Here is a 12,863-nt window from a genome sequence, read left to right as displayed (position 1 = left end):
CCTTTCTTCAAAGCTGCTGATCAGTCTCCTCAGAGGGCGTAAATACAGATCTATGTCCTGTGCTTCCAGTACCGCTATAATGATCACAAACAGAAGTTCTAATTTATAACATGGCACTAATAGCTAAGAATACTCTGCTACATATAAAAGCCCTGCATTCAAAATGTTACTAAAGTAAAAGTACAAATACATTTGCATCAAAATATAATTGAAGCACCAAAAGTAAAAGCATGCATGCATTATGATGTACATCACTTTACTCTTGTATATTGTGTAGATAGAACTAATTCAAACTATCCTATATGCTGTTTAGAAGATCCGCTCTTTTGAATTAAATAATTAGACTTTAAAGTACTTTATTGCTGGGGGTCCTGCCAATTGTCCACTCAAAAAAATCTTATGGTTATTCTGTATTTTGTTTTATTAATTTGATTCTTAAAAGTACAGTAACTAAATTTATCAAAATAAATGAAGTGGATTAAAAGTACAATATTTGCCTCTGAAATGTAGTTAAGTCTCCTATGAAGTAGCAGAAAATGGAAACACTCAAGTAATATATAAATACATCAAAAGTGTACTTTAGTAAATACTCAGTTACTTTCCACCTGTGGCAGCAATAGAGTATAAATATGAGAACCAGAAGAAGTTATCAGGCACAAATAGTTTTTGTGCTCTGAGACAGAAAATAAAAACCAGACGTTCTTTGTGTGTTTGAAGAATGAAGAAACTGTGCTATGAGTGAAAGAACAGTATATATTAAAACAATGGCTGTTTAATTTGTTTAGGCAAAACTAAATGAGGAAATGAATTCATTATCACTGATAAATTATGTGTAATGCTAATCTACCCTCATCGACTTTGTGGCAGACTTCCTTAAAGGAGGAGTAGTAACTGCTCTTGACATTTCTCAGATACTCCAAGATACGCTGCACTTTGGGGCTCTGGATCTGAAAACAAGGACAACATAGTGGGACAAAAATCACCTGGGCTGCCATGGGAAGACACAAAATGCTCCATTAGCACAGCATATGCCATGTCATGCAACAAATTTCAGTTCTGCTGACATTAAATTAAGCATTATTGAGCAAGCTGTGGTCCAAAAATAAAAACATCTGGTTTTTAGGAATAACAGTATCTTATATCTAGTCTAGAAATTACAAACACCTGTTAGTGGTATTCTGAGAGCTGCAGTTAAACTGACTGCACCCCTGCCAGACCACAGAACCAAACTCATACTTGTGACTGGATGCCAAGCAGGTTTTTCCTCTGTGAGCTCCAGAACTGTAGCTCCATGCTGGGGCCTGGATGCTCTCCCTGAAGCAACATCATACCAGAGTCTTTCTTCAGGACATTCCATATCTGGCCAGACCACTCTACTATCAGAGTTTCTATAGAGTATAACAAGCCGCCATCCAGGGGCCAACCAGTGGGGCTGAGGGGACAGGAAGTGGGGCAATCAATGAGTGTAACAACAGTTATCTGTGTTTCCAACTTTTTTGTCTTAGAAAGCAACTTTGACAAAGTGGCTGATGATCTCCTAATCAAAACATCTGAATAAGTGAATTGTTTTTTTAGTAGTTAAATAGCAATATCCAACAGACCTACTCACATGGTTTCTAAACATCTTTCACTCACATCAGTCATCATATCAGAAAGTCAAAGTCACTTAATAGACTTCAGTCGTGCATTTGTGGATTCAGGCATTGTAAAAACAATGGGAAGGTGGTTGTACTAGTTTGTACAGCTTATAAGCACCAACATTTAGGGCCAATTAAGATAAACTACTGTAAAATTTGGTGTCTGATGGTCATATTTTGAGTCAAAAAATCTATCACGAGTGAACACAGATATAGTATGATGCACATTTTAGATTCAGTCACTTATCTCATGTGTCCACTGCAAATATTACTGTGTAAATAAACTGCCAAGAAATTGTAGAAAAAAATGCTTTTTATAACACCAGACTAATGTTATCAAACTAATATAGATAGCTGGCAGTACATCCTATGACAAGTTACTTAATTTGACAAAATGTAAAGAAATATATGCAAAAAAAAAGGTGTTTGGCAAATAATAATTTTGTGTCATCGGAGGGCAGGATGTGTGTGTACTTATTGGAGTGCAATTGCATCAACGTTACTCTGTAGAAGATAGCGGTAATGCACTTAAAGCTGTTTGCCAACTACTATTAAACATCAGAAGAAGAAGAAGAAGAATCTGAATCTGACTCTGAATCTGAATCTGACTCTGATAGCTGTTTGCCAACTGCCAAACAGACAGAAGGAAGTCAAGCCTTGTTAATATCAGTACTGTGAAATCATGATTTGTACACAGGCTTAGTGTTCATTGAATCTTTACACAGGGGAGTGATCTACTGATAGTGAACGTTTGTGTGGTTAACAATCACAAAGCGAAGATAACACAACTGTTCAGCCAAACCTTATCAGGTCAAACCCAACAAGTAAACTGACAACACTAAGGCTGCCGTGTTTTGAAAACATTTCCCCTAAGTCTATAAAGACTAGTCTATAGCCTACAGGAATTACAAAAATTCTTTTGCTCTACTATATACAATCTATATACACAATAAAAAAGGTTTAGCTAGCTGATTCCCAAAGATGGAACCCAGAAATGGCATGTGACCTATGTAACAGTAACAGATACACCTGCACACACACTGACCTGAGTTCTATGTCCTGAGGCCATGTCCTCTCTACATACAGGGGCAGGGGCAGCAGCGTTTGTCCTTCAGCACAGCCTCTCAGGGTCACCACCCTGCTCCTCAGCTTCTCCAGGTGCCTGTGGATATCATCAGACACCACCCGCGGCCAGTCCTCGTGGTTCAGACTATTAGACAGCACACAGACCAGCACCTGTGCACAGTGGACAGACAAGCTGCTTTCATTGTAATAACAGGCACTGCAGTGAATTACACATATGTCTATATAGCTGTTTTTGTGGCAACATTCACTGACATAATGCATTTCCTGGCCCCTTAGCTATAACCTTAGCCATCACAACTAAATCCCCAACCCCAACTCTACCCCTAATGGACAGATTATGAAACAATGGGCCCCTTTGCGGTGTTATGTAAAAGGCCCCCATCCCTACTGCAATGCATCATAAGCTTCAGACACAAAATGACTTTTTGTCTGTTTGCATTTATTTTGTGTCTTTTTGTGTTTTGTAGTTGATTTGGGTCTTTGTGGTCATTTTGCATTTCTTTTTGGTTATTCCGTTCCTTTTTGTAGTAATTTTGTTTATGTGGTTGTAATGTAGCCATTCTGCATTTATTTGTAGTCATTTGAGCATTGTTAGAGTAGTTTTGTGTCCCTTTGTAGTTGTAGTACTTAAGTGCTTCTATGTAGTTGTTTTAACTCCATAGGGTCATTTTACATCACTTTACAATCGCTCTGCATCTGTTGTCGGTTTGTGTCTTATTGTTGCTGTTTTGTCTTTGTCTAGATATTTGATTGACTTTCCATCAGTAAATGTTCAGACCTAAAACTGAGGCTGTGGCTCATTCAGTAATCCATCCATGCTGAAACCCAATTCTAACCCTAACCCTAAACCTGAATCTTAACCTTCAAACTGTTCTTTGAAGGGGTGTGAGAAAGCGAGGACCTACCAAAATGTCCTCACCCCCATGGTATAAAATTCAAATTGGTAGTCACGCTTCTGGCCACACAAATACATACACATGAATTCTACTTTTGTCCTGCCAGCAGTGCTCTAAGTTAGAAAACCCATAAATTCATATACATATCATATGTCACTAGCCCACCTCTGAGATGACAACAGGTAGATGCTGCATGGGGTATCCAGACACTTCTCCCAGCCGGAGTTGGTGTCTGAATCCTTGGTGGGCAATTCTTTTTACACCCTTCTTTAGCACACATAGCAGCTTGGTCTTCCATGGTGGGGAAGTCTTCATAGATGCAAAAACAGTAGGAATGCTTTCAAAGGTATTGAAAGCACTAGAAATAAGTACCGACTTATTTCAAAAAATGTATATGTTAGATGGAGTGTTTTTGTTAAAGTCTTAAATGCTTATATATGAGCTTATTTTTGCAGGTGAACACATTGGTGTTCCACAGTATCATTACCACAGTGATATAGTAGTATACCAAATCCCTGACATGCTGTTCTTATGGTGCCAGATCTATGAATTGAAAAAAAGGCGTTTAAAAAAGTATTAATACTGGAAAAATGACAGTCTTCTGATTTTTTGTTAATATAAGATTTTTTCAGTCCCAAAGCTTTTTTCTTTTTAGTGCTAATCTTCTGATTTTTTATTCAATGTCAGTGTTTTTCAATGCCAAAGTTTTTCCTTTCACTTCTCTGTTCTCTGTCACTGTTTTGGCATGGAGGGGATCTGGTGCCATATGTACAGTACATATAGGAAACAATAGATGAACTGCACTATGAACTGTTTACTCAAGGCTATATAACCATAAAAGAATGTGCCTGAAAAGCCAAGATAGGGAAATGAAAAACAATCACTTATGAAAGCAGGTGCCTTAGCTTTATATACACTCACTTTATGTCTCTGTGTGTTTATGGATGTGTATGTCTTTTACCTGAACATCACCTGCATGCAGCGTCCCTCCTGGCCCGGTGAAGAGCAGCAGCCTGCTGGACCAGATGTGGTCCAAGAAATCCATTATAATCTTCTGGTTCTCCTCTGCTGCAATGAAGCGGTTCCATTTATCTGTCTTTACTCGCAGCACACAGAAGGCCTGCTCCCGAAGAAAGTCCACCCTCTCATCTGACAACAACCCACTAGCTTTGAGAGAGGGCTCCTGTAGAAGCCGTACTCCCGCAGACCCTCTGCTGCGCAAACCACTACTGCTCCTGCCAATGGCTTCAGCCATGAAGACTCAGCTGATGGTAAGAAAAAAGGAAATCAAGGCTACATATTTTGTTCAGCATGTGGGGGATGTGAAACCAGAAAAAAAGAATGACAAAGATTGCAATAAAAGATACAAATTCACCTGAATCCTTCTTGTCAATATCAGAAACTATAGACAGCCATTTCCCCAAACATTATAATGAGGCCCTCTTTCTATCATCCCCACCTGATGTTTCTGCTCGTTTCTGCAGCTCTAAGGGCTATCAGATGGAAAACCGATACCCACTTTGATGGACAGGTGTTCTTGTCACTATGACAACGCAGTATGGGCTGGCTTCATTATCCTGCATGGTGGAAGCTATTTGGGTAGCCTGCATGGCCTTGCAACCCTATCCTGTAACCTGAGTCTTCAGAGGAGACCTAACTACAGTGTCACCTCTGGACAAGGGAATGATTTTACACCTACTAAATATATATATATATATGTTTTCAGTGGTGAGCATATGATTTGTTATTTGCTTAAATAACAGTTTATAAACACTGATATATTTGGTTAAATGTTTTATTCTGTTTTATTTTAATATCTGAAAATCTTTTTTTATCACTGTTTATGAAAACAGAGATTTTCTAGTCAAATTAATCCAAGTACATGAGACGTGCGGTTTCTTCTCCTGCAGTGTGTATGATTGCCACGCGGGGGCAGTGTGGTACAATGTTTTTGACAGCATCCTTCAACTGTAATTCAAAGTGACCCATGCCATGACATCCAATTACACATGTTCTGCCATTTATGTAAAAACATAGAAAAATGAGACACTTCTTTAACTGTGTTACTTAAAATACCACTGCAATGATTACCCTTTCAAAGATCCTTAACTTTCTGAGTTTAACCTTAATACATGGATGTAATCATATCTCAGTTTAAAATGGACTGAGTGGAGAGGAGAGAGCTTTTCTGGGATGACTGACATTTGAGTGCTGAATCTATGGTTATACATTTGATCCATACTGCTGGTTCTAGTGTACGATGCCTACAAATAGATAACATAAGCATCTCCTCAACTGAAGGCTTGTCAAACCAAATAATTTAATATCTGTACAATGCCTTCCTCTGTGTTATTCCTACAGTACATAGTGTGTAAATACAGTTTAACAGTCCCCAGTTGCATTATACATGCTTTCCTTTTTACAGTATACAACCGCTGTATTTTCTGTAATCACTCCCATTTAACTTAATATTTACTTTTTAAAAATTAGATACAATAAAGAAGTGATGTCTCTCTCTCTCACACACACACATACACACAGAATGAACATTACCATTGTTCGCAGTGCTGACTATACCAGCCAATAATCCATGGCAGTTCTCCAAGGTAATTTGTCGTTTCTGAATTCTCTAATTCCAAGCCTCCCTCAGTTTGCATAAGCAAATGCATGTTTGTGTGTGTGTGTTTGCGTGTATATTCTTTATAAACATTCAATTTCTGTGTGTCATGCAACTCAGTTACATATATATGTGAAGGTGCAGTGTTGGTATTAACATACACACGTGTGTGTGTGTGTGTGTGTGTGTGTGTGTGTGTGTGTGTGTGTGTGTTCCCATTATATGCCTACAAAAGCATGTCATTGAATGTGTGGGATTTATGTGTTGAGCCCAAGGCCAGTGGCGGGTGTCCCCTGGGTGTCTCAACACACGCTGTATCTAGCTGATTTGAGCCTGCTGACAGCGGGAGCATGACTGCCCATCTCCCTGACCTCATGCCCAATGTCAGCTCTGCTCTGTGGGGATAGACGGATGGAGGCCAGAAAAATATCTCAGGACAATGGAGGACAAGAGGAGCAGGAGAGGGAGCCAGTAGAGAGATAAAGAGGAAAAAAGAGAGGGTGTATACTGGGATGGAGAATGAGGACGGGCAGTGAGCTGACAGGATACGAACAAGACAGAGAATAAACTGCAGTGATGGAGGTGCAACAGCAGAATAGAGATATTCACTTGGTTGGCTATGGGTGTTAAATCTTCAAGTGTGGTTCTGAGCAGAGTCATTGCTGAGTAATGTTAAAAGGAGAAGTAAAATGGCAAGTGGAAAAACATACTTCAGATAATATTTCAACTCTCAACTCTTGACTGAAACTGAAATATTACTTGTAAGTAGATGTAATATTTGGCTCCAGTATAGTATAGCAAAGCACCACCACATTGTTTCTTACTCTCCCAGCCATGTATCTTTAACCCGAAGCCTCTCTCTCATTGCTTTTCTCTTTCTCTTTTTCATCACCTCTTCTCCTGGCTCCCTCCATTTGCTGTTGCCATGACTACATGTTGCTTGACGATCAGGCTTCTGCTCTTGAATTTGGAGCTTCTTCTCTCTCCTCAACCACTGCTCTACTCATCTCCTCATCACCCGTTCCCTGTCCTCAAGTCTGGGGAGGAGGAGGTATCTGTATCTTTCAGCTGCACAGATACACACACCGGGATGACCATCATCTCTTCAGGCACTTGGTGTCTCAAAAGAGTTTGCACTTTTGTTCTACTCAGAAATCTGAGAGGAAAATGTCTCAAAGGTACTAGAGAAAGTGAGACAGTGACAAACGCACAGGCACACATAATGATCATTTCAAAGCTTCCCTCCTGTTGCTGGCTGACTACCCATGAAACCCCACCATGGCTGGCGATTGCCATGTATGTGCTGTGTGTCCAGATGGTGCTGACCAGCCATCCCTCCCATGGAAGATGGAAGTAAATGGAGCGATTACAGTAATGACCGACACACACATCTGTCTCATACTTGTGCATGGCTGCCAGCTCTTTTGGACACTGACACGCCAAAGTACTATTGGCTGAACTCTGTGGAGCTATTTAGAGCGAGCAAACCCCATTGTAATGTGAATTTTATCTTGCGCTAATGTACTGTACAGTTCTGCAGTTTCCTGTTTTATTGTGGGGAGTAAAAATGTGAAAATGTAAACAGCTAGCCGACACCTGGGGCACCTTACAAAGATGGGCAGTTTGGATGAAATGTGACCCTCTTTTGAAGGTTACTTTGCTTAATGCCTCTCAGCTTCTCAACCTGCTGTAACCCTCTGTGTAGTCCTCTTCCTGTCTCTTCATCCCCATTCCACTCTGGAACTTTCACTCCAGTCTGACACACTTCAAAATCACCCCCTCTCCTGTCATTTTGTTTTTTATGTCTATATGTCTTTGGTGTTTTTCTCCAAACAGTAATAAGTCAAGAGAGGAGGACACTTTGGATGAGCCGCCAGGGGCAGGCAGTCTCTTTGTAGTTCGGACGAAAGGCTAAGTGTCACCAGCAAGCTCTTCCTTATCAGACCTATCCTTTGTTCTACAAAGGTCTTTCTCCACTGTCTAGACTCAGTGATATTTGAGAGGCAGTTCCAAGTAGACCGGAAGTTGTTAGAGAGCATTGCCAATCTCCCAGAATGTGCATTGTTTATATAAACCTGCTCAGTATACCAAGTGTGTCCATGGGCATTGTTTTACTGTGTTGTCGAGGGAACGCCAGCAACTTGTGGTGCGAAATATTGTGTCCATGCTGACCGCTTCCAGGATATTGTTCAGTAAATCAACACTTTGTGTAAGAAAACACCCTTATTTCAGTGGCAAAGTACTGCAGTGTCCCCTTCCAAATCTGCAGATACAGTATTTTCTGTTAAAAAAAAAAAAAGACAATATTGCTCTGCGCTGTGGTAGACACAGGCACTTTCCTCTTACAGCAAGTTCACCTGACGTGCTCTTGGGAGGCTCATTAAGCTTTGCTGAGACAAAGAGATGCACTGGAATTTAAAGTTAAGTAAAAAACCTGCCCTGTGCAGTATGAAGAGGGAGGTTTGTGTTGGTATCGTGATGTGCTTTGGCCCTGCAGATGGGGCTGTTTCTCTATCAGACTCCAGTGAAGCGCCACCAGATGATCTAATTCAAAAAAACCTCTCATTTCTCATCATCTTGTTGCTTATGAATACCCATGTAAGCTCAGGGGGCTTTGTGTATAATGTGTGCTCCTTGTCATTAACAGAATTGGGTTTGGCATAACTCCACTACAAGCATATAGTAAACATGTTACTATAGGTATTCACACACTAAAATAAAAGCAGAGATTCTGGCTCCCACACAAACAGTCCCTTGGTCTTTGGTATATAAAGTATTGTTTGTATTGATTCATCATCATCTGCTCACCTCAGAGATATTAACTACACAAAACAATAAAGGAGGACTGGAATACACCTGGGCGACCTCTCAACAAATACAGTTTACACATACCTGGTCATCTTCAGTAGCGGGTAGCATTTTAGGCTTGGATTGGCTGATGGAAAAAAGTGAATGAAAAATTTTGATTCTTTAATGTTTTAAAGAAGTGACAATAGTAAAGCTGTCTCACCTCAGAGACATTTACCTTTCTTTACAAGCTCTCCCCTTTGTGATTAGATAAAGAGCAATGCCATGCTGTGCCCCATTTATTTTTCACACACAGTAATTTAGCCAAATTAGGTGATGGGAGCCAAAATTTTCCACGGGACCATTAAAATATGTCAGAGAGCAAAGCAGGGAATTAAAATCACTGACACTAACTGGATCACCATTCCACTTTCAAATGACTACACTACTTATCTGATTGGGTGCCACAGTGCTTGGCCATTACACGTGAAGTCATGCTAATGAAGGTAGACAGAAGGAAAATGATAGACTGAGGTTTCGCACTGATGAATACAATTGCTGGGCACCGAGTCTGATTGTCTGTCATTTTGGTGCCATTCATTTACAATAACTGCAGTGGCCAGCATTTAGTTTAATGTTGAACAGAGGTTAACTGTGGTGCTGTCCTGTGTCTTTATTGGCAAAAAGACACTTGTTCTTCCATGGATATCGTATAGACAGCAGACATCTTTGGACTGCAGTGCTTTGGGAGACTATGAGTTTAGCTGAGTTTAGAGTTTGGCCACAGGATCGGCTCGTCATGCGAACAGCATTTCAAGCTGCTCCCCCACACAGTTATCATGTGGTGTGTGTAGTCTGCTGCTGGGACCACTTGGATGTTGATTTATTTATTTATTTATTGTGATGCATGACTACCAAAGAGGGAATTTTTCTCAACCGCAGAACAAAATCTGATGAAAATCACCTCAGCAGGAGGGTTGTTTGTTGTAACAGTTGCCGAATCCCAGCTGGGTGAAAGATGCTCTCTCTGTTCACTAGAGCAACCTGCTAATCACACTTGTAGCCATGGCAGGGTTCTACGGATCCCAGCTCTATCAGTTGATGGGTGGTGTGGGTCCATCAGTTTGGCCTAGACTGAAATTAACAACTGTGAAATGGATTGCCAATTTTGCCAACAGATTATGAATCCTTATGACTTTGGTGATCTCTTGACTTTTCCTTTAGTGCCTCAATGAGGTTGACCTTTGCAGTTTATCTCATCCAATATTGGATGCATTTCCAGGCAGTTTGGTACGGATTAGCTAAAATACTTATGGTGATCCCCTCAATTTTCACCTAGCATCTACTGTCAATTTCACCTGAAGATTATGTTTAGTTAAATGCAGGGTTTTCCATAGGTTTTCAGAGGGCTTAGGTGTGTTCTAGGTCGGGGTGGTGGTGGTGTTTGGGGAGCTTGAAATTATTTGCTCTGCAAAAGCCTCTCTATGACGGCGAAAACCCTGAAATGTTGCCATGCCAGCATGCTAATTTAAGATGGAAAGCATTTCACCTGATAAATATTAGCTTGTTAGCATTTTCTGTGTAAGCATGTTATGAAATATTACTTGATACATATGAGAGCAATTAGCCTAAAGTATTTCTGTGTATAAGTACAGCCTCGTAGAGCCTCTAGCACGGCTACATCAAAGTGCTTAATGGTGAAGTCTAAGAATATTAATGCGGCTGTCTAGCAGGATGAAAACTGAGATGATGCATAAAAAACACATGGACACAAATAAACAACTAGATTAGTCACTGATCAGGGTTAAGCTTTGATCACTGTGTAAGAGCATGCCATTGCCGATCGATAACTTTAATTCACCCTTGAGTGTGTGCTCGCACGATTCTGTCTCCTGCTCCTCTCACTCCCCTACATTTATCAAGCACATGCACACACACAGTCATATTCTCTCTTTTCTCAAACTCTCACAGATAGAATTAAACACACAGACACACACACACACACACACACACACACACACACACACACATACATACGCAACAACCTGATTAGGTAAGCCACAGGGGTTAGGCCCAATGACAAACAAACTCAGCGTGTGCACAAACACCTCAGCTTCTCAGATGAAATATAGATTTTTCTCTGTCCCAAAAGCTGATGGGTATTAGGTGAAGGCATGTGTGCATGTGTATGACTGTGTGCATGTACGCTTTTATGTGTATGTGTGATCTTGTTTTCCATATTGTTTGTATGGAAAAGACGAGGCACAAGGGAAAAGCATGTAAGTGATTGGATGCTGCCTTGTAAATGTTAAAGATCTGCTCTCCAGGGAAATGGTAGGATAAACGATTACTGTATGTGTTTACTGCTTGTGTGTATGTGTGTTTTCTGTCAGGTGTCTTTGTCTGATTAGATTAGTAGGATTGCTGTCTTACACATTGTTTTTACAGATAGCAAGTCCTTCTAGATTAACAAATTGACCTTAAACTGTTACGTCCATGACCCGGGCCACCCCATGTACCTTGGTAGCAGGCACAGGTAGTTCCAGCAGCTCCCCCCCCGCACAGGTGAGGGTGCATTCCAGGCCACGAGGCACACCTGCTCTCCATTACCGGAGCAGTATATAAGGTCAGCGTTGGTGCGTCCTCGTCGCCAGATTATTATGTGTTATCCTGTTGGTAACTACGTTTCTTGTTCATGTCAAGGTCTCCAGTTTATGGACCATTGTTTGATCTGCGCTCCTTTCGCAACATTGTGAACTGTTATTGCACATTGTTCTGTTGTATCGGTTTTCGTGCCCTTCTCACGTTTAAATACGTTTTTCTTTTTCTGCATATTTACTGGGTCCTAAACAACTTGCACACTGCTCGACGTAACAATGAGAGGTACTTGGAATATATTAAATAAATTGATTAGAAACAGTTCCAGCAAGAGTAACTACCCTCAATATTTTATGGATAATGATACACCGGTTAATAGATTGGAGGATGTAGTAGATAAGTTTAATAGGTTCTTTGTGAATGTTGGTCCTGGTTTAGCAAGAAGCATTTGTACAGATGATACATCCGTCACTATAAATAATAATACAATCGAAAGGAACATGAGTTCTATGTTTTTGAAGCCCATAGTTGAAAAGGAAATTATAGAGATAGTGAATAAATGTGGTAACAAAACATCTAGTGATAGTGATGGCATCACTATGACAACTGTTAAATGGGTAATTGAGGGGATATGTAAACCATTAACCCATATTTTTAACATGTCATTTCGACTTGGTCAGTTCCCCAACAATATGAAAATAGCAAAGGTTATTCCACTGTATAAATCAGGTGATAAGCACAACCTCACAAATTATAGACCGGTTTCTCTGCTGTCACAATTTTCAAAAATTCTGGAAAAACTCTTTAATAACAAATTAGATACATTTATTGACAAACATAAAATCCTCTCGGATTGCCAATATGGTTTTAGGTCGAACCAATCGACATCTTTGGCCATTACCGACCTGATAGAGGACATTACAAGTGCTATGGATGAGAAAAAATATACGATGGGGATTTTTATTGACCTAAAAAAAGCTTTTGATACAGTTAATCATGAACTATTAATGGATAAGTTGGAGAAATATGGGATCAGAGGAATGGTTTGGAAATGGATCAGAAGTTATTTGACACAGAGGCGTCAATTTGTGAAGTTGGGTGAATACCAATCGAGTGAGCTGGACATTGTATGTGGAGTGCCTCAGGGTTCTGTTAAGGGAACCTAAATTATTTATATTATACATTAACAATATATGCAAGGTTTCTGATTTAGTGAAAATGGTTTTGTTTGCTGATGACACT

The 12,863-nt window shown here is 40.1% G+C and overlaps 1 protein-coding gene across 1 annotated transcript in view; it reads right to left on the bottom strand.

The window, feature by feature from the left end:
* Positions 1–3,842, bottom strand: part of LOC109969251 (dynein heavy chain 11, axonemal-like) — a 42,078-nt gene extending 38,236 nt beyond the window's left edge. Inside the window, 5 exon segments of the mRNA XM_020615977.1 lie at positions 2–74; positions 848–947; positions 1,237–1,432; positions 2,683–2,873; positions 3,785–3,842. Of these exon segments, the coding sequence (XP_020471633.1) occupies positions 2–74; positions 848–947; positions 1,237–1,432; positions 2,683–2,873; positions 3,785–3,814 (590 nt within the window). The 5' untranslated portion in view covers positions 3,815–3,842.
* Positions 3,843–12,863: the final 9,021 nt, after the last annotated feature.

The sequence above is a fragment of the Monopterus albus genome, unplaced genomic scaffold (assembly GCF_001952655.1).
Source record: "Monopterus albus unplaced genomic scaffold, M_albus_1.0 scaffold172.1, whole genome shotgun sequence".
Classification (NCBI taxonomy): Eukaryota; Metazoa; Chordata; class Actinopteri; order Synbranchiformes; family Synbranchidae; genus Monopterus; species Monopterus albus.
Note: the sequence above shows the minus strand (reverse complement) of the source record. Positions and strands in the feature narration are given on the sequence as shown.